Source organism: Ambystoma mexicanum, chromosome 8 (assembly GCF_040938575.1).
Source record: "Ambystoma mexicanum isolate Mex_15411 chromosome 8, UKY_AmexF1_1, whole genome shotgun sequence".
NCBI lineage: Eukaryota > Metazoa > Chordata > Amphibia > Caudata > Ambystomatidae > Ambystoma > Ambystoma mexicanum.
The window spans coordinates 120,746,064-120,768,654 of record NC_090929.1 but is presented as its reverse complement, the minus strand read 5'-3'; the positions used below and the strand labels follow the sequence as shown (position 1 = coordinate 120,768,654).

The 22,591-nt window shown below is 45.8% G+C and overlaps 1 protein-coding gene across 2 annotated transcripts in view; it reads left to right on the top strand.

Annotated features, from left to right (window-relative positions):
* Positions 1–22,591, top strand: part of ADGRD2 (adhesion G protein-coupled receptor D2) — a 1,057,913-nt gene that overhangs the window by 826,650 nt on the left and 208,672 nt on the right. For both annotated transcript variants that reach the window (XM_069609449.1, XM_069609450.1), the window contains exon 21: positions 19,995–20,036. In XM_069609449.1, the coding sequence (XP_069465550.1) occupies positions 19,995–20,036 (42 nt within the window). The remainder of the gene's footprint in view (positions 1–19,994; positions 20,037–22,591) is intronic.

The following is a 22,591-nucleotide window of genomic DNA, read 5'->3' as shown; positions in this document are numbered from 1 at the left end:
TTATGTGCACTGGTAGTGTGTGGAGTGTGTTTCTGGCAGTGGATTTGGACTTGGGTGCAGCGTTAGTGAGGGGGTGGCTGAGGATTGGTGATTAAGGAGTTTGTGACTGAGTAAGGCTGGTAGGAATGGGGTAGGAGGAATGGAATTCGAGTGTGGGAGCCTGTTGGAGTGGTTGGTGTCCATGTTGAGTGTAGTGGATATGGCCTGGGGCAGGGGTACAAGGTGGGCAAATTCGACTTAGACTAGATGCATAAAGCAGGCAGATGCGACTTGACTGTTAGACTTAGTTAACTTAATGAGCTGGAGGTAGCAACTAGATTCAGACTGGCACAGTTAGGACATAATCAGTGGTTCCGGGGGCAGATCAGTTTAGTGGAGGTAAAACGAATTGGAAATGTCACAGTTAGGCAGAAATCCACAATGCAGAAAGGCAGATTAGACTCAGTCGTGGTAACATTTAAGATCGAATTATCACAATTGCGCGAAAATCAGCAGTACCAGGAGGCAATTAGAGGCAGTAGTGGCAACATCTAAATTCGAATTATCACAATTGTGCAAAAATCAGCAGTACCAGGAGGCAATTAGAGGCAGTAGTGGCAACATCTAAATTCGAATTATCACAATTGTGCAAAAATCAGCAGTGCTAGGAAGCAATTAGAGGCAGTGCAATGGTACAGGCGGTGCGTAAGTTTGACTCACAGCGACGGTACAGGCAACGACTAGGATGCGAAGCTATATGCAATGAGTAACTGCAGTGACACATACTGTACACATATCTATGCTGGCGAGTTGTAGATGCAGTATTGCAGGGACGTGGAAGCTATTATCACGTGGTGGAAGATTCTAGGAAGCGTCTGATGGAAGTCTGGGTGGAATGCTGTGCTTGCCATACAATGCGGGTGCGCTAGTCGAGTCTGTGTGGGTGACGAGCGTATTACGTGGCAGTAAGCATTGAGGTACAGCTAAGAGTTACAGTACCTTTAGGGGAGATGGTCAGGAGCACGGTGCACCTTGGTGGTCAGGGGCAGCGTTTCTGGCAGTTGGCAGGGATCGGCAGGACAGGCACAGGACAGGCGCCTTAGTGTGCGCCTTGTTGTGGGCCGGCTCACGCCTGCCCTCTTGTGTAATGCCCTCTTGCCCCCTTAAATATATACATCCTGGTACTGAAGTGCTTATTACCAGCCATTTGTTGTTGTTTTTACAATGGCACATATATGGTAGGTGCCCATGCCTACATGCCAAGAGCACCCAAGTCAGGGGGAATGTCTTCATCCAGGCATGTCTTTTTTTAGCCAATAGCTCTTTGCATGCTGGGACTTGCAAACTCATACATGCAAAGTGACTTTGTAAAAAATGTAATTACTGGAAAAGGGTGACTCTCATGACAAGGACCCAAGTAATTGCGGAACATTTCAGATTACTTTAGCAGACCACCAGTGTATTTAGCATAGATTATCAGCTACAAATTAATTTGCCCATGGTGCTTCAATTGTGCAACCACTGCACCACTGCTTGCTTATCTTAGTCCACAATTCTATATTGATATATGAAATTGTATTTCTGCCTGTACTGCTCTTCTCTACTCCTAATTGGCGGAAACCTGTGCTGGCTTACTGCCACAGCAGCTTGCTGTAGACACAGCATAGAGCAAGTGTGGAACCAGAAGACTAAGGGCCCGATTCATGGAAATATCTGCACAGAAAATAGAGACTTTGCGCGCCAAACCACGTGCGCAATCCCGTTTGTCGATTCATGGAATCGAGATCGCAGTACTTTTTCGTACTTTGCAGGGAATTTGAGCAGGCTCCACATGTCACTGAAGGAGGCCGAGTGCCTTGTGCGCTACACCACGCAGAGCATGCACTGATCCGAGTGCATGGTAGGAGGTGGAACTCGAAAAATGAGGAAGAACAAGTGAAAATGTGGGTCTTATTAAGTAGGCAGTCCATCGCACGCCAACTATTGCGTGGAACGATATGTATTCATGGATCCGACCGTGAAACCTCTTGGCGGGGAAATAGTCCTGCAAAGCCCTCATTCTAGCCGCCACCTGAAGGCAGACGTACAGACACTTGTGCATATGATTCACTGTGTAGACAGCCGGGGTTCCATCTAATTTAGGGCTTCGTGTACAGAGTGTAGAGGGGTGTAGGAACAATTTACCTGAGTTACGATAAATTGCACGCATATTGTTGGGGTGGTGGTAACAGTTAAGGAGGACCACACACAGTGCCCTGAGATACAGGCCTGCTTACGGGGGACCCCATTTACTGTTGAAAGGGTGCATGTATTCGCACCTGGGGAGCACACAAAGGTAGCTGTTTCCGGCTGTTTTTGCTTTGCATGGGGGCATGTCGGGGGTGTTCAAGTGGTGACTTGCGTATACAGTTAATTGGCGCAAACAATTCCATGAATGTGTGGAGCGCACAGGTAAACATCTGCGCACAGGCCCATGCAAAGTTGTTCTCAGTGCGCAAGCTTTGTGGGGTCTCTGTGCAATTTTAAAATGAATCGGGCCATAAACATGCACTTCCATCCACCCACCGCTTGCACTAAGGAAGAAAAGAACGTAAAAAACATGATCAATGACTGAGGCCTTAGCTTCCTCTGGGAATATGTAGGTGCGTTTTATATGCTCATTCGCTAATTTTGCTTCAAAGTGTAGGATCTATGACTGAGACATTGTGCTTCAAGGACTGCACAGTTCTTTGTCAATATCACTTGCATAGTCATAGTTTCCGGCGGTGGATTCCAGGGGCCAGATTACAGAAACCTTGCGCAGGTGCAAGTGCAGGCTTGCATGGTCAGTTTATTTATTTATTTATTTTTATTTTTGTAATGCGCTGCATGCCCCTGGGCCCTAGGGCGCACAAAGAACATAACAAGACATACACACAGATGAGGTTGCGGGGGTTGGCTCAGCAGTGAGTAAAGAATTAGCCTGGTATTAGGTCAAAGAGGTGGGTCTGGATACTTTGTTAAAATTCTGACATGGTCTTGAGTGTTCTATATCCAAGAGTGAGGGCATTCCATACTGATGGAAACTGGACGTCAAAGCAGGAGCCACTGAATTTGACCACCTTGAACCTGGACTGGATCAATCTAGACTGGTCCTGGGACCTCTGGTAATGGTGGGCTGATACACCTTAAAACAATTTTTAAGGTATTTGGGTGCCTCCCAATTCCATCATTTCTTTTCGTTCGTTCGCGACGCACATTAATGAATGTTTTGATTTTACAGGAAGTCTCATAAGAAGTCTTTCACAGGCCCGTTCCTCTAATGTTTCCCTTGCTTCCTGCTTTCGGAACATTTAATTTTAGCTTTACTTGTCTGTCTCCGATACAATGCACGTGTCATTATATTTAAAAATGCGAAAAACCGTAATGCATATAAATCGATCCGATGTTTCCTAAGTTCATTTTTTTTTTCTCGGGCAAAAAGGCTAATATGGGCATCACCACTTTCCTCTAACATCGCATTTATTCCCTCCTTTACGACTGCGTATTTTAATGCTTTTTCGTCATTGACTCCGCAAGTGGTTTCATTTTCAGGCCGATTAAGGATCATATTACTAAACGTAAGGGCATATTATGAATTTAAAAGCAATCTATGCTTTCCGAACGCCGCGTAACGTGTTTTTTCATTTATCAATTGTGCAACCTTAAATACACGATCTAATAGGTTATGTGTGCAAATTTTCTTCGGTCAAATTGCCACGATCGAATTTCATTCAATCTCTTATACCTAAATCACTGAGAAGAGGAAGAATGGTGTCCACCTCGGCAGCACTGGACCTTTTTTGGGTGCCAATTGATTGTTGATGTCTAGACATTATATAAACATTTTGTCATGAATCCCTTGACACCATGCTGAGTCTTTGTTAATAGTCGATGTTTCGTGCATTTTTCCTTCAACTTCTTTCAGAATTATGCATAGTTCCTTGCAACTCGATTTAGGCTTGGCCATCCTATTGCTAAAGCTCAATGTCTTAGCCTCAACAACGGCCATCTTAAAGCTCCTCACAGAGTGTTTGTGAGCGAGGAGAGATTGAGGCGAAGGGTGTTTCCGCCATTCTCTTTCAGATGTCTGAAGACCAGGATGGAGTCGTTATCAGTGCAAGGGGAAAGCGTACCCTATTTCTAAAAACACTGGGACATATAAGAAAACAATTTCTCCATGTCAAGTGCAGTTTGGCATGCTATATGCACCAGGGCAACAATTGTCCTAAAGCAAAAAGGTAAGAAGTCAGAAGAGGTAAATGATGAAGATAGGATGTCAAAGGGGGAAGGATGCAGGTAAGAAGTCAGAGGGGGGAATGATGAAAGAAGGAATCCAGAGGAGGGAAAAGATGAAGGTGAGAGATCAGAGAAGGTAACGGATGGAGGTAAGAAGTCAGTGGAGGGAAATTATGTAGATAGGAAGACAGTGGAGGGAAATGCTGAAGCCAGGAAGCCAGAGGAGAGAAAGTATGAAGGTAGGATGTCATTGGAGGGAAAGGATACAGATAAGAAGACAGAATGGTGAAATGATGAAGCTAGGATATCAAGGAAGGTAAATGATGAAGGTGAGAAGTCAGAGGAGAGAAAGGATGAAGATGGAAAGTTACAGGGGGATGATGACGAATGGATGGGCATTGTGGATCATGTAGTCTACGTCCCCACCGTTTAGTCGAGGAGTGTGGTAGGAAGTTTAAAAGTGAGTGGGTAAAGCTGCAAGTGACGGGTATGCCAGGGGGTGATCTATGCCCCACTGATTCCCATAAGGGAGTGATGTGGGGATGGACAGAGTGAACGGCATTCCAAAACCCAACAGTAAGATTAAGGGGGTCATTAGATGGAGTGATGGGGAGAGCACAGTCCCAGTAGGAGGAGAAGGGTCAGATAGGGTTAGAGAAGGTCAATTGAGCCGATTGCCTTTTGTGAGTAGTTTATAGAAGGCAGGAAGTAGGGTGGGAGGCGGGAATAGCAATGGCAGAAGCATGCAGTGTTCATCAATGGGGGGGTCAGAGTTGGATCCAGTAGAGGAGAATGATTGTGACGGTCAGGGGAACGCCTTTACAATGGGATGAGCATAACAACCACAGGTAGTTTATTTTTAGAAATACACATAAGTCACGTTCCATTAGCCCACCTGAAACCTTACTGTGCGTTGGGTAATGGACAGAGTGGACCTTAGGGCAGGGCGAGCCAGGCAACCGCCCAGGGTGCCATTAGCCCCCAGGGTGCCAGCTCGGGGGAGCCTTTCAAGGGCTACCTCGAGCTGGTGTGGTTGGAGAAGTGTCATTTCGAAATTAAATGTGCTTGCAGAGCGGGCGCACTTAACAACAAAAGGCTGGTGAAATTTGGTTTGTCATTTAATATCACGCCAGCAAAGATATCTTTAACCCAAAGACCCTGACATAGGATTTACGCACCCGCAGGACTAGGAGGACAACTTTGGAAATCCTCTCACGACTAACTAGCATTCCATGAATTGGAATAACCCCTGAAACTGTTGAATTAATGATTCTATGTCACCTTGAAGTATCAAATTAGTGTACATGTTGGATGCAAGAATGAAATATGATTACAGAAATTAATTACCCAGCCATAAAATGACATTTCTCCCAACACAACAAGACACATTTTGCGCCTCCACCCACCCTCCTCCCCCCACATTGACCAGGGGCGCGGCGGGAGGGGGGGGTGCCAGATTGTTCTTTTTCTGCCCGGGGCGCTGCTGCCACTAAGGCTGGCACTGGTTATGGAACAATCTTCCATCAACGTTTGGCTGTTGGGTAAACCTTAGAGCAATTGACCCAAATGTTTGTATTTTCACACACCAAAAGGGAGGGCCTTATTATGGAATGTAGAAACATTTGCAGTTGTGCTGTGTTTTCCTGCATTCCTTTGGTGTCTTGAAACAATAGTGCTGTGAACTGGTGTTATAAATATCAAACATAATAAAATAAAATGTCTGCATTCTGCCGAATTCCGAACGATGCCCAGAGAACGTTAAAGCCTTTGACACCGAATGAAATATCCGATAAACAAGGCCCCCGTCCCATTCTCACACCCCTGCATCGGCGCAGCAATGGCTCTGAGCATGCGCAATACACCCCGAGAGTCTCCTCTATGCATCCTAATTGTATGTTTACATTCAGATCCCTCTGAAGGTCCCTCCACTTCCAATCCTTGATTCTTTTAATTGCGTTTTTTTTTTTGTCTTGGTAGCCTGAGTTTATTCCTTTTGTACACCGAGCGGCGTATGTGTAGTGCGCGGGCCGCAGCTCATTTCAAGTGAATGTTGCCCTTTTTTGCGGCTCTTTTCTTTCGCGCTAATTGAAGATTTTGTTATCGTTATCACCGCAATAATTATGGAGTGCTTCGGTTCCATTCACTGGGAGAAATTGTTTAGCTGTGGGGGGGGGGTTAGGGGGGTATTCTCGGTTATTCTTTAATCTCCAGCGGTTGCTATGATTTGCCAGCACTTGAAGGCAGTCGCTTCTGTTGAATTAATGGCTGAGCGTGTGTTGAATTCCTCAGAAAGTCACTTCACTTCTCTGTGGCGCTGAAAGCAGGAAGCCTTGTTGTAAAGGTTTTTATGGTAGCAATTGTGCTTCCTCTAAAGAGTCTTTGTATTGCTACAAATGTATACACATATCTTCCCTATACAGGGAATTAAAAACATGTTTTTAACCCCTTTGCAGCCAATATCTTCTCCAGAGGAATTTTTGTGATTAAATAAATTTAACAAGAGTAATTGACACTTAATACTCTGTATACATGATGCGACCTATTGAAAAATAACCTCAAAGGCCTTGCTGTCAAAACCATTCACAATTCAACATCTACCCAGTGATAAGCCCCCGTTATAGTTGCGAATCGCAGTTCCCGGAGTCAGGATATTTTAGGGTTTGTGTTGGGGTGAATCTCAACTTTAATTCGCCAGCATTATTTTTTTGTACATATTTGTTTTGTAAAGTAAGATTCTGCCTCTTCAGAAAAGGGGTTAAAAATACTCACTGTGGAACATAGTCCATTTTAAAGCTATGGGTACTAAGACCATGGTGGCCTGTGACACGATATGTCTATCTTACCGTTGATGAAACGATTGCATGCCACCACTATTTAAACAATTTGACCTGGTGGTTGAATATGTGCTTCATGGTCCTATTGCACTATCCTCTGGGTTATAGATTTCATTTTAGCCAGGGACGTCATTTCACCAAAATGACAGGGGTAGCGGAAGTGACATCACATGACCCTTGACCTATGATGACATCACAGGAAGTGATATCATTCAACCCCACCCTGAAGTGACATCACAGGAATCAATTGAACACAACCTTTCACTCCTTTACAAAACAGCACTGCATTGTTTCTAAGTACACTAGGAAAAATATGGTTAGGGCATCACTGTAAAGTGATAAACATTGCATACAAGAATGGATCACCATGTGTATTGTTAATATCAGTGTGTATAGGCCCATATTACCGTACTGTGAAGGCCAGCAGACGTCCAAGGCCAAACGATATTGATATGTTATGATATAGCACGTACACTTAAGCACTTCATATAGAACAAATATACATACAATATCACCCAACCTGTGCTGGTACTCATTTATCAACCTCAGCAGGAAGAAAGGCTGAGTTGGCCTTTTTGAGGGAATTCGAACCTGCAACCAGCAGATCACACATGCATCGCAGCAGCCAGCGCTCAACCCACTGAGCTATCTTACTGGCTATAGCTATCCTATGTGCTATAGCTACCAGAAAACCAGCCACTCCAGAAACAAAGAGCCACATGCAGCTGGCAACAGAGGAGGAGCCTCAATGAAAGCGGTAGTATGAGAAACCACAGGGGTAGCAAGGGAGACTTCAGGGGTCAGAGTTGCGACCCCTGGCGACCCCTAAATAACATCCCTGATTTTAGCCCTGTACATTGTTCTTTACACATTTAAATGTGATATTTCATGAGATTGGGAGTTAACCCGTGGGGCTACTTATTGCTCTCAACGTGAGTATAGCAACCATTCTATTGAAACCATCAGATCTTCACATGGCACAGGCAGTAGAAAAGAGTGTACATGGGTGTCAAATTGAAAACGCTGAGAAGTCGATACCTAAGACCTCTGTTTAAAGCTGTTCACCACATTGTATTCGCAGTGGCCCTCTACATTATCAGGGCTTGTTTGCTCAGATTGAAGCTATCTGAAAAGGTGGTTGCAAACTAGTTTCCATGTAGTGAGTCTACTGTAAGGTGTAGTGTCTGCCTAATATATGGGATTTATTGAGGCTGCAAGCATGCTCTCCTCTTTAATGACATGCTAAATACTTGTATTATCCTGTCTTTTTTAGGAATTTTAAAAAGTGATGAATTGTTGAATTTTATTTTACTTGGTAAACACGAATAATTTATTCGTTGCGTATTGGAACATTAGTGTATGTTTTTATATGTTGTTACTTTATGGTTTTTGCACTGAATAACGTATTAAGTTAAGTAAGTTATACATATAATTGAAAGAACACTTTATTGACTTAGCCCTTTAGACAAAAGCGAGAGCAGGCAACAGACCGACAACTACTAGTGCATGCCTGACAATCAGACAATCTACTTGTACTATTTGACAGGATGACCACGGGGCATGCCATGGGAGAGGGGAAGGGTTCTCTTTGGGTTTCGCTTGGGTACTTTTCAACATGAACTAGCTTCTCAGACTGGGGATGGGAGCAAAGTGCTGGGTAAGTGCCATGCAGCAAATAGTACTGGAAAATAATAATATGCTGACGACAGTTGCTGACCAGTGCAAGAAAGTCTCAGGCCATTTGGTAACTAGTTTCTAGAGCGAGAGTCAAGACAAGAAATGAGACTTGAGTAATAGGTGGTGATGATATGTTACATGGAGGCCATGTGTGATAGGTTCTGGATCAACATGAGAAAAGATACCTTTACAGCAACTGGAGTAGTTGCTTCTCAGTGAGGTAAGCTTGCTGTGAGGGCTATGGTTGCTGCCCAGTGAGGTATGCTTGCTGTGAGGGCCTGTTGTATGGTTGCTGCCCAGTGAGGTATGCTTGCTGTGAGGGCCTGTTGTACGGTTGCTGCCCAGTGAGGTATGCTTGCTGTGAGGGCCTGTTGTACGGTTGCTGCCCAGTGAGGTATGCTTGCTGTGAGGGCCTGTTGTACGGTTGCTGCCCAGTGAGGTATGCTTGCTCTGAGGGCCTGTTGTACGGTTGCTGCCCAGTGAGGTATGCTTGCTGTGAGGGCCTGTTGTACGGTTGCTGCCCAGTGAGGTATGCTTGCTGTGAGGGCCTGTTGTACGGTTGCTGCCCAGTGAGGTATGCTTGCTGTGAGGGCCTGTTGTACGGTTGCTGCCCAGTGAGGTATGCTTGCTGTGAGGGCCTGTTGTACGGTTGCTGCCCAGTGAGGTATGCTTGCTGTGAGGGCCTGTTGTAATATTACAGCGTTGGTGTCCTTTCTTGTGCAAGGTACTCTTGTTTTAGGATGGCAGGATTGGCCACCTTGCAAAACTGGTTGCAAAGAAGAAGAGTTCGAATTCTTTAGTGGCAGGAGGTGACTGTATTCAATTGATGGAACTAAGGGAGCCACCATTTTGTGATGAAAAGATTTCCTAGTTGTGGTTAAAACATCTTAGAATAGTTATGAGACAAGAGAATACGTTCAGTGTTTGTACTTGGTGTGCCAACATTTTGGGATCAATGAGGAAAAGTACTAATAGGATAGACACATTTACATCATTCTTTGGATGCAGGAGGCAATTACATTCAGTGTCTGTAACTGCCTAGGAAACCTTTTTGTGATAAGGCCAAATACTAGCTGTAGAGACAATGGGCCTCATTATGAGTCGGGCGGTAGCTGTGCCGGTACAACCGGCAGGCTGCCGCCGGACTCATGGGTATTTACCGGCTCTGGACTTGCTGGATTTGCCGGGGCATTAAAGCCCCGGTGATCCAGTAATTCCGGAGCCGGCATTCTGTAAATCCCCATTCCCGTGGCGTCCCATAGACCTCCACAGGAATCGGGAAGTGGAAACACCAGCACCACATGGTAATGGTGCCAGTGTTTCCGCGTCCATCTGCGGCCGGTGGTGTTATGCCCGCCAGGTCAAACCTGGCGGGTGTAACACTACACTGCCACAGAACTTGTAGTTAGCCGGTCTGGAAAACAGTGCCGGTACGGTTTTACCATCACCGTTATATCTTGACTGGCTAACTTGTAATTAGGGCCAATGTCTTAGAAATCCTTAGGAGGCAGAATAGTAGATTCAGTGGAAGGAATTGGTGGTATCACTTGTTGTGACAAGGCAACATGCTAGTTGAAAAGTAAAACTGTTGGAATTGTTTTGAGGCAAAAATGTGCATGAAAAGATTGGACTTAATGTACTAACATATTGTGATGCACAAAAGAAAAGACTAGTTGCAAGGAAACCTTCTTAGAGCTATTGGGAGCAGTGGTTGTAATGGGTGTCCAAGAATTGTGTGATGATGGGCCAAAATACATGTTGTAAAGAAAACCTCTTAGAATTGTTTTGAGGTAGGAAAGTAGATTTAGTGGTTGTACTCGTTGTGGCAGCTTTTTGTGACAGATGAGGGGAAATGCAATGCATCGCAAATGAAAGGAGCGCTGAGAATGTATTTTATTTATTTCCATTGTATTGTTTATTTCTAATGTGCTTATACATCAACAAGTGTTTCAAAGAGCATCAAGGCAAGGAAGAGGGGCGGGGGGTGAAGGGATGAAGAGAAGAACCAAACAGAAAAGTTCCTACTAGGCCTTGAGACATTCGGATTGTGCAAGTCCATGAAGTTAGGGGAGGGGAGAGAGTGAAGGACAGGTAGGAAAAAAAAGGTATGACGAACAAACAGAAACAATCCCACTAGGCCAAGAGGCATTTTGGATCAGGCAAGCGCTTAAACATAGTGTGGAAGTTGGGGGCAGGGGGCAGGGCAGGTCCGAGAGCAAAAAAGGGGATGACAAGCAAACAGAAACAATCCTACTAGGTCATGAGGTGATTCGGATCGCGAAAGTACAGAAACATGAAGTGAGGGGGAGGGGAGCGCAGAACAGGGAGGAAGGGGCAGGGGGAGGGTACTATAAGTGCAGGTGGGCCGGTCCAGCAAAGCACAATGTGGGAATGAGTATACATTCAGAAATCTACCCTTCAGTCAGACCTCTACTTGCTGTAGGATGGACCAGCTCCGCAAATTAGCATCTTTTCAGCCAGAGACCTGCTTGGTGGGATAAGGGCCAGCTCCTCACAATAGCGCTCGGTCAGACCTCTACTGGATGGGGTAAGAACGAGCTGCTTACAATAGCCCTCAGTCAGACCTTCACCCTGTGGGTCAAGAACCGGCTCCACACAGTAGCCTTCAGGCCCTTCAGTCAGATGACTTCTTTGTGGGGTAAGGACCAGCTCCTCACAGCAGCTCTACGGCTCTTCATTCAGAACTCTACCCTGTTGGGCAAGGACCAGGTCCTCACAGTAGCCTGCAGTCTTTTTTGTCAGATCTCTACTTGGTGGTAAGGACCAGGTCCTCACAGTCAATGGCTGTCTTTTTAGTCAGACCTCTTCTTGGTGGGTAAGGACCAGCTCCTCACAGCAGCTTTGAGGCTCTTCATTCAGTACTCCACTATGTGGGGCTAGGACCAGGTCCTCATAGTAGCCATCAGGCCCTTCAGCCAGACCATAACTTGCTGGGGAATGGACCAGCTCTACACAATACCCCTAAGTCGGATCTCCATTTCATGGTGTAAAGACCGGCTCCTCACAGTAGCCATCAGGCCCTTCAGTCAAAGCTCTACTTGCTGGGGGTATGGACCAGCTCTACACAGTACCACTCAGTTGGATCTCTGCTTGATGGTTAAGCACCGGCTCCTCACAGTAGCCGTCATGCTGCATCGTATCAATCGACTCTTGTGTTCACCCTAGGTGAGTACCAGCTACCTCCAAGGTTACCAGAAGACTCCACGTATTCAAGGACACCAGCATGCCACAGTCCTTCACTTCTCCATCAATTGCATTCTGGGAGATGTGGTCTTGGGACACTTAATCTGAGCAAGAACAAGCAAGAACGACAAAAATTAAACCTAAAGTAGAAGAAAAGACCAGTGCCGGAATAGAGTTCCCCCAGTGACATACGGTCACTTGGTCTAGCCCAGACCTTCCTGCAGCTCATTTTATCTTTGCTGCTTTCAGAAATGCTCAGGTGACCTTATTCTCAAAGGTGACCTGACCTTTCAGGAGGGGCTGGACAATAGTGCAATATTCCAGCCCCCCTGCATATATTAGTGTCAGGAGCACACGCCTGACATTAATTCATGGCAGGCTTCCAGAAGCCACATGGTTGCTGGGAGCACATTTCTTCAAAGGGCCCGTCTCTGTGAAATCACTGGCAAAAAAAGCATTTCCATCCCTGTTTGGGGAGTGGAAATCCAAGTGGTACAGCTGTGGATTCAACCACAGACGTCACACTTCTATAAAAATGAGGACATCATCAAAAATGACCCTGTCATGATGACCCCCTTTTCAGGGCATCTAAAGAGCATCCCGTTTGTGACAATGGGGTGCACTTTTAAATGCCCCTTCTGAGCAAATGGTGGGAGTGGGAGGGCATTTGAATGAGCGCATCTAGGATGCGCTCTTTCAGGCGCCCTTTGAGAATGGGGCTGCTCCTTTTCTTGGCACATGTTAGGAGATGCACAAGCGGATCTCCTCGCTTGCGCCAAACACGATTTTGAGATTGTGGCCCTTAAATTCCTTTGAGGCAGTAGGAGATTAAATGCAGTGTCTTTAATTTAGAGTGCCGTCTTTATGTGACGGTAGCAGTTGTGCAGAACATGCCTTAGAATTAGAAGTAGGAGATTACATTCAGTGGCTAAAGCTGAGCGTGCTCTTTTTTGGATGATGCAAAATACCTGTTGTGAAGAAAAAGTCTTGAAATGTTGGGATGCAGGATGCAGGATGCGGGATGCGGGATGCGGGATGCGGGATGCGGGATGCGGGATGCGGGATGCGGGATGCAGGATGCAGGATGCAGGGACAGTACTGGTTAAATCAATTGCTTGTAACAGACGAGGAAGAAGAAAAAGAAGTAGAATTCTTCGAATGCAGATTATATGGTTATATGTGATTTTACCGACGGATATTACAGAGCGGTACATTTCATTGCGGACAAAATACCGAAAAACACCTGTTTTTATAACCCTTATAACACCACCTCTACCCCACCACCTTTACCCCACTACCCTCTATATATTTATTGAATGTTTTTTGGTGTTTTTCTGTATTATGGTCAACTCTGAAATGTACCACTCTAATGTTTTCGATATATTAATTGGGTACTGATTGGATTAAGTGGCTATAACTGATTGTGTGGGACATGTGCTATAATTTAATGGCTACTGGTGCTACAAAGGAAAGAGTCAATGTAACCACACTGTGTGATACACACACAGATAAACCTTCTTGTCAGTTTGAGGAGGAACTGCTATCTTGAGTGCCTAGATATGTGTAGCACAGGAAGTGGCCAGGGCCAAGGGGACGAAGGTGGCTCGAGCGAGTTTTACTTCCTCCGCAGCATCTGTTGTGTGCACAGGGGACGTCAGAACGTGTAGTAAATTGAAGGCACCAATGGCCCTTTAGCAGCACCTGCCACACAAGAGATAGTAGCACATGCTCAGGATTTGCGGTGAGAGGAGACCATTCAGTCCGCTGTCGCTGGGGCCGATGGTGGGAGGCGCAGATTGCATCTACTGCTCAGCCAGAAGAAAAACCACGCATTGTAGAGGGCAAGAGTGAGTCACGAGAAAAAGCACACAGTGTAGAAGAACGGTAGGAGCCAAGAAAACAAACAACACAGTGTGTAGAGGAGCAGGATATAGGAGGTTCCTGTTCATCACCAACCACGTCCAGTGAGTCTGACATTAAAACTGATTATGATGCGATAACAAACATTATGAACCAACGGAGTCCAGGCTGATGTCCTGGGTGTTAGGCTTAGCAGTGCACGGTGGTGGCGCGAGTTATGGTTGCTTAGCTTACCATAACAGGCGAATTTCAAGGGTTTTTCGGTTACTTGGAACCATAACGTCCCTTTAACAAAGTTTTTGCACTGAATTTCATAGGTTTTTAATAGCTCAACTTAACCATAACGTCCCTTTAACAAAGTTTTTTTACTGAATTTCATAGGTTTTTAGTAGCGCAACTTAACCATAACGTCCCTTTAACAACGTTTTTTCACTGAACTTCATAGGTTTTTAATAGCGCAACTCAACCATAATGTTTCCTTTGACAAAGTTTTTTCACTGAATTTCATTGGTTTCTATTAGTGCAACTTTACCATAACGTCCCTTTAACAACGTTTTTTCAATGATTTTCATAGGTTTTTATTAGTGCAATTTAACCATAACATCCCTTTAACAAAGTTTTTTCATTGAATTTCATAGTTTTTTATTAGTGCAACTTAACCATAACGTCTCTTTAACACATTTCTTTAATTGAATTTCATAGTTTTTTATTAGTGCAACGTAACCATAAAGTCCTTTCAATGGATGAAGGCCACTAGCATCCTAGGTTCTCAAAGTGGGAACCCGGGGTGGTAAAAAAAGATTTTTCTTCCCAAACCGGAACACCTGCGGCGTCCCGGTGTAGGAAGGAAAATCTTTTACCAAGATGGACACCATGGAAAGGGAAGGCGGGGTGTATAAAGAGAACACAACAGGGCATGGGTAGGGGGGACCAGGAGGGAGACACGGGGCATGAGAGGGGGTGGAGGGCAACAGCAGGGAGACACGTGGCATGAGCGAGGGGTGGGGGAACACGAGGGAGACACGGGGCATGAGAGGCGGGTGGGGGGTAACAGAAGAGAGACACTGGGCATGAGCGGGGTTTGGGGGGCAACAGCAGGGAGACACGGGGCATGAGCGCGGGTTGGGGGGAAACAGCAGGGAGACACGGAGCATGATCAGGCGGTGGGGGCAACACGAGGGAGACACAGGGCTTGAGCGGGGGGTGGGGGTAACAGGAGAGAGACACAGGGCATGAGCGGGGGGTGGGGGGACCATGAGGGAGATACGGGTCATGAGGGGGGTGGGGGGCAACACGAGGGAGACACAGGGCATGAGTGGGGGTGGGGGTAACAGGAGAGAGACACGGGGCATGAGCAAGGAGTGGGAGGCAACAGGAGGGAGGCACGGGGCATGAGCAGGGGGTGGGGGAACACGAGGGAGACACGGGGAATGAGCAGGGGGTGGTGGGCAACAGCAGGGAGACACGGGGCATGAACGGGGGTGGGGTGAACACAAGGGAGACATGGGGCATGAGAGGGGGGTGGGGGTAACAGGAGAGCGACACTGGGCATGAGCGGGGTTTGGGGGGCAACAGCAGGGAGACATGGGGCATGAGCGGGGTTTGGTGGGCAACAGCAGCATATATATATATATATATATATATATATATATATATATATATATATATATATATATATATATATTTATATTCAGTGAAAAAGCTACGTCAAGGTAAAACAATCTGATGTTAACCATTGACATTCAGAGAAAAATCTTTATTTGAGGTGATGTTAAGGTGAAAATTTAACGCAACAAAACCCCTTAACTATGATACCCCCACTGCACATCCCCTAAGAACACTGATGACATCACAAATGTCATCGCTGATGACATCCATCTCTGAAACAGCAGATCACACATGCAAGAACGAGAGATACAACATTTAAAAAGCGTGTCTCTGCATGTAAGGGTGGATTCAGCTTGGTTGGAGTTTGCATTCAAAAATACTGTCCATTTACAACCGTGGTATTCTTAAACAGCGGAGTAACTCTGTATTGATTGAGCATTCGCTATGATGAAATACTCTAGTACCTTGATTGCGCTTTTCTAATAACAGTCCCCTCTGCAACTCAAATGATGACTTTACACCTGTGCACCAAAGAATAAACACAACATAATAAGGGCCAGTCTGTGAAGTCATCATATCAATGTATGTCAGCCAACTTACTGTCATTATAACACATCAAATGATAGGCCTTGACCATGCAAAATAGTAAAATGGCTAGGGCAGGTAGGCTGCAAGGGTCAGAGATGTTACGAAACACTTTCTCGTTTTGATGACTCATAGGCCTCATTACAAGTACAGTGGTGAAGTAAAAACGGTGGTAACGGAAGTGGCAATTCTATTACCACCGCAATACTGCACCACTGTACTAGACGTTCAGCAGTGAAGTGGAACATTTACCTCCAGAAAAAGGCTGGAGGTAAATCTGCTGCTTTATCGCCGAAAATTGGCAAAATCAGCAGCATTAACGCCTGCGGAATTATCGCCAGAGTTAATTCCGCCAAAAACCCATGGAGTCCTATGAACTCATATAAATGGGGACTAACACCACATACCATCACTTGTAATCCGGCTGTTAATCTACCAGACCAATTGGCGATATTCTGATGAATTTGCACCCGGAATATTGCCAACCGTGTAATGAGGCCCATAATAATACGGACTAGAGTGTCTAATGTACTGGATGGGCAAAGGTTGCAATCGTTTTAGTACCAGCATTCCACTGCATGTTTTGGACTATGACTCCCATTTGTCCTCACCAGTGCCCAGAGGCATTGCTGAGGGGGTAAGGGGGTGTTATAGCCCCGGGTCTTTTGGCTGTAGCACCGGATAGAAGCTCAGGGGCTACAACCAAAAGGCAAGCTAGCCCCGAGTCCCGACAATCCCAACATTAGCGTAGCCCCAGATCTTTTCCACACCTAGCAACTCTCCAGTGCCTATGCTGAGCAGTGCTAGAGAAACTTGTAGCCTACAACCAGCTGAGATCCAAAGCTTGTAAACTTCTATATTGCATCTAAATGTTCAATTACTATGTGCAAGAGCAACTTTCTATAGTTCCCCAACCATTATTTACAATGCTTGAGAAATATTTTCCAACCTTCATAGAATTCATTGGGCCTCATTACAAGTTTGCCAGTCCGGAAACAACAGTACCGTAATCTTTCCGGTACCGTTGTTTCTGGACGGGCAAACTACGAGCTCTGCGAGCTGGTGCCTTTCAGCCCGCCAGGTCTGACCTGACGGGTGGAACGGTATCCGCTCGCAGACCTTGACGGATGCACCAGCACTGTTGCACACAGTGCCGGCGCATCCGTCCTCCCCATTCCCATCGAGACCAATGGGACTCGATGGGAATGGGGATTTTCTTTTTTCCGGTGCGTGGCTGGAGGGACCGCCGGGGCTGCAATGCCCCGGTAGTTCCCCATTCCCAGGCGCCTGAAAGAAAATGACTCCAGCGGCAGCCATGCCGGTATTTTCTGGCACGGCAACTGAGGCCCAATGTATCTTCCACCAGTTGGTACTTTCAATGTTAGCTGTTTTTTTATTCTTTCTACTCCTCATTAAAATCCATCTTCACTGAACAACCGCCCCCTTGGTTGGATTAAGGGGCTTCTCCCCCCACTCTAGGATCATGTGGTTTCCACAATGACAGTAAATGTCCAGCAACAGCTAATCCGATGCACTGGTTCAAATTAAACTTGGGACCAAAAAGATCCAAACACAATGGGCCTCATTACGACCCAGGCGGTAAGTTACCGCCTGGGCCGTGACTTTACCACCATGGCGTAAACTACGTTTACGCCATGGTGGTTGGCGGACTTACCGCCCCATTCCGACCTAGGCGGGGCGGTAAGTCCCCAATCCCCATTTACCCTTCCCCATTCCCATTTTTGCCCCATAGGGCATAATGGGAGTGGGGAAGGCGTTAATTACGCCACCGTAAATTACGGTGGCGTAATTAACTCCATGGTCCCTTAGCGCCATGGATTTTAACACCTGCTAAAAGCAGGTGTTAAAAGCACCATGGCGCTAGGGGACCTCGTAATTGGCGGTAAGGGGTCGGCGCAGCTAACGCTGGCGTTAACCCCTTACCGCCAGGGTCGTAATGAGGCCCAATATAAAGTGGCCAAATGGTGGAATTTGTGTGTGCAACAAAGGCAGCAAATAAAGATTTTTAGTATTACCAGAATGGGATTAGGCCTTGGGTTTTGTAACTCCTTCCATCCATAGCTGTGTATCCTTTTCCTCATTTTAGATAATTTAGGGAAGTTAAACTAAAATCCCTTACTCAAGGCTCTGACACATTGAACCTCTTTCGATGGCCTGAAGATTTACCATTCTGTGTTTACCAATGAAAGCTGACCTCCCACTTACTGCTTCTACTTATCTCCTTTTGGAGACCCCAGAAACGCATTTCTCCATTTCGTGAAAATGTTATTCATGTAATTTCAAAACCCCGCCTTCTCTAATGCGCTATATAATAATAATATAACATAATTGGTTATTTATAACGTGCTTAATACCGAAGAGGTTTCTTAGCGAGGACCCGGGATTCGAACCAGTGTTGCTCTTCCAAGACAAACAGATTGCTACTGGGCAATACTACCGGTATATTTAAAAACATTTTATTTTCAACCTGTCTTGAAGTGTGTGAAGAATGGTTTTATGGCTAAGAGATCAGATCAAGTGAATTGGTTGGGGCCCTTGCGTTCAGCCATGAATCCATGCCACGTAGGGCCTCACTATGAGTTTGAGGGTAATTCCATTGGAATCACCACCAAATCCAATTACTGATGCCACAACTCGGTCTGGCAAAATTACTGCTGGATGACGAGTGGTGGCAGTGTCAGGATTGGTCCCCATTCCTGCGGCTCGTATTACTCGATATGGGATTTGGAGGAATTTCCACAAGAACCAATTTCACGGGTGGAAATTCCTCTAGTTTTTGGCTATACATTGAGGGACTTGACCTTCAGCACTTTGCTGGAGAACTCCTTCACTTTGTTATGTTAGTTTATATTTTTGAGTACTTGTAGAGTGCACTGCGACCCACGGGTATCCTGGATACATTAATGCACAGCTCATAGCTGCAGTGCAGTATAACTGGTAGTAATTCTGTTATCCCCCAAACAGTGGCAATAACATAATTACTGCCAGATTTGTACTGCACCCCCAAACTCTGAATGAGCTCTATAGCTCTTAGAGCAGTGATGGCCCAATGGTGGGAGCGAGGTAGTGCCTGGTTCATCGATTCTTTCTGGATATCATGACAATCTGACTGGAATTGATACTGGAGAGGTCAACAAGGCTAGTGGACGTTTTAAAGCTGTTTAGATGGAGCTGACTGGCTTCTAATACCATGCTAACTCTTTTTGAGCCCCTCCAATATATCCTGGGTGACGTTACTTGTAAAATATGTGTCATGACATCTTACTGAGCAACATTTGAGGGATGATGGCTTGAAGGTTTGAGTCCATCATAACTACTGAACTACTGACCATACTTTGGGTAACCAACTAGGCCATCACTGTTCAGCATGGTTTGATTCATTGAATGTGAGATGTTTATGTCTGTGCTAATCCCAGGTGGGGTACCTACGTTCTTGGGGAGTACCAATCATGAACCATAGATGCTAAACATGCAAAGCCATTACAGAAGAGCAACGGCCATATGCAAATCAGGGTTGGCCCCACCCCAAACAGGGCAGTCGAGTTGGAACTACTTGGTCACATCCCTTCTGCATGAGAACACAAACACCCCCAGACATGTTTCGGCCTCATTGGGCATCGTTAGTGCTGTGTAGCTTGGGTCTCAAGGCACAGCAGGTTCGGATCCCAGTCTGCGCATACCCGTCCCATAGCCTATACTTTCCAGTGGTTTTTGAGTCATTCAGAAGCCTCCAGCCAACACTCTTATGAGAAATAGAGTGCTCGGACAGTCTAAACATGCACCTTTGCTTTGCATTTCTATCTCTTCGCCTCATTGATAACAGATACTGCTCCAGTCACCTAAAGCCTGTTCCCCAAGGGCTTAGAATGAAAAACGTTCAAGAATCAGGAAAGACTGTAAATTATCACTTTTCGTTTAATCATTGGAATCATTTTGTTGCTGCATTAAAAGTATTTCTTTTCGTTTCAGGGTCTATACATTTTCCTGGTTTACGCGATATATAACAGTGAGGTGAGTTAAAGTACTTTTATTTCCGTGCTAAACTTAATTAAAAAAAATAAAATGTATGTTATCTGAAAAAGTTTGCATTAAGAGAAAATTACAGGTAGAAGTTATTTTAAATGTGTAAAAAATGCATAGGGCCTCATTATGACCCAGGCGGAGGACCATGGTGCTGTTAGCACCATGGTCCATGCTGGTGTCCGCCATGGTGGAATGGGGAATTACCACCCCATTCCGAGGTTGGGGGGGCAGTAATTCCCCATGCCGCCAGGGCCCTTCCCCATTCCCATTTTTGCCCCATAGGGCTCAATGGGAATGGGGAAGGCGTTAAGTGCGGTGGCGCAAATTGCGACACCGTACTTAGCACCAAGGTCCCTTTGCGGGTCCCTACTTTAACGGCTGGTAAAACCAGCCGTTAAGGTCGGGTCCCGCAAAGGGACCTCGTAATTAGGCGCTAATAGGTTAACAGCGCCGCAGCCTTTTTACGGCGCCATTAACCCATTAGCACCTGGGTCATAATGAGGCCCATAGAATCTAAATGCAAAAAGGAGCACTCTTTAGACATACTCTAGTGCATGTCTCCACAATCTGAGTGTAAACAAAGATGGGCCCTCGTCACAGAGGATATTGCTCACTGGACCCAATTCAAGAAAGATACTGTATGAGGACAGAATGCAAGGATACACTGCCCCTCGTAATTTGCCCTCACTATCACCTGCGTGGCAATTCCTAGTTCGCAGCCAGGATGTGTGTGCAAGAGAAGAGACTGGCTGCGGGTCCCTTCAATTTCCAACACCTAGATTTCATTAGGCAACTGAACTTAAGTGGGGAGGGGATACCTCACAGGGGGCCAGTAAGTGTCTTTGCAGTGAATGGCGTTATAGGGCATGTACTATTTTAACATTTCTACCTCTGTTTCAGAGGTCGAAGTGTAGAAACAGAAACGAAAAGCTAATGCTACCCCATAAATGCTGCCAGGGGTCTGTGAAGACCCTTCTGAGCACTATGGATCCCGTGTGCCTGGCTTCAGATACTAGAGACCTTGGACACTGGATACAGCCACACATCAAAGTGCATTCCTTTTTAAAACGTGATGCTCTTTGATGTGCAGCAACCATGCCATGCCAAGCCCCGCTGCCTGCACATTCTGCAGTTTGGGTGAATCTGCCCTCTGTGAGACAGGCATGGTATCAATACATGACACAAAACACAGAGGTAACCGTTTTGAAAACCATCATTAAAATGATCAGGATGGATGTAACACCTAACTTTCCCTAAGGCTACGGTGGGGATTGCCCTACCTAAGGAAACTAAGGAACGGCTATGTCCAGAAGTCCAAAACAAAGGTCTGTCTGGGTCAAAACCTATGCTTGTCCTTAACTTCCAATACCTAAATGTAGTGCAGGGATATTCCTACTCAAAATAGTGTTCAAATTAAAGTCTGGAGCAAGCTCTAGCTCCCTTCCCCAAGTTCAGGATACAGTTCAAAGAAAGCAATGTTCTCAAAAGGAGCTCAGGGATCTTTTCCCCAAGTGGCAGGTACTGGCTCACCAAAATAAAGTTTCACAAGAGGTTGGGGTTCCCCTTCCCCAGTTTTAAGCCTGGATCCACACTACAATGTTCCCAAGTTAATGTTTCCAAGAAGCTCAGGATTCCATTCCCCAAGCTTCAAGTCTTCATTTATAACACAATGTTCCAACAAAGGCACAAGGTTCTTCCCCCAAGCAGCAGGTGCTGTTTCACAACAAAAGAACAGTTCCAAAAGATAATGTTCCCAAGATAATGTTTCCAAGCTTATTGTCTTGCTTTACCAACAAAGTATTCAAATGGAGCTCTTTAACTTTCAATTTGGTATTTTGCTCACACTTCATTGCTCCCATTGGCTGCTCACTTGCAGAAAACTCTCATATTTTCACTTGCTTCCATTGTTCAGTTCGGTATTTCTCCTCACACTTCGTTGCTCACCTCAGCTGCTCACTTGCAGGAAACTCTTATCTAACCCTTTGGGTTTTATCAGAGGCTTTCGAGAACCATATGACCGCTCTGATACAATGTTACTTCATTGACTTTCAAACGAGCACTGGGTCTTTCATTCATTGGCACTCACTAGTCGCTTAAACTGTTCTTTCTCCTTTTCTTAGTTAGCAAAGTCGGGATCTCACTGCCTGCCCGCAAACATCCCTAGACTGTTGCTTCCAGTCTGGGAACAAGCATTTGTCAGCCACAACACAGGGACTGCCTATATCTACGGCTCCCTGCTCTCGCTCTCCCCGGATCCTTGGAGACACAGCTCCCTTGCCACGCAATGACACTCTGCAACACTGTGTCCTTCTCCAGTGTCTCAGAACTCTTTTCTCTCCAGGTTTCTCATGAGCTGTACTGGCCTTCCTGCTCCTCTTCCTGACAGGCTTCTCCGTTCCCACAGACTTCTCACTCTTCCCAGGCTGCCCTCTGCTGTTTGTGGACTCCACCTCTTATACACCTGTGAGTCTATAACAGGCTCCAGGTGTAAGGTCTCAGGCTCAATTGCCTGCCCATAATTAGTCCAATTAACAGGACATGCC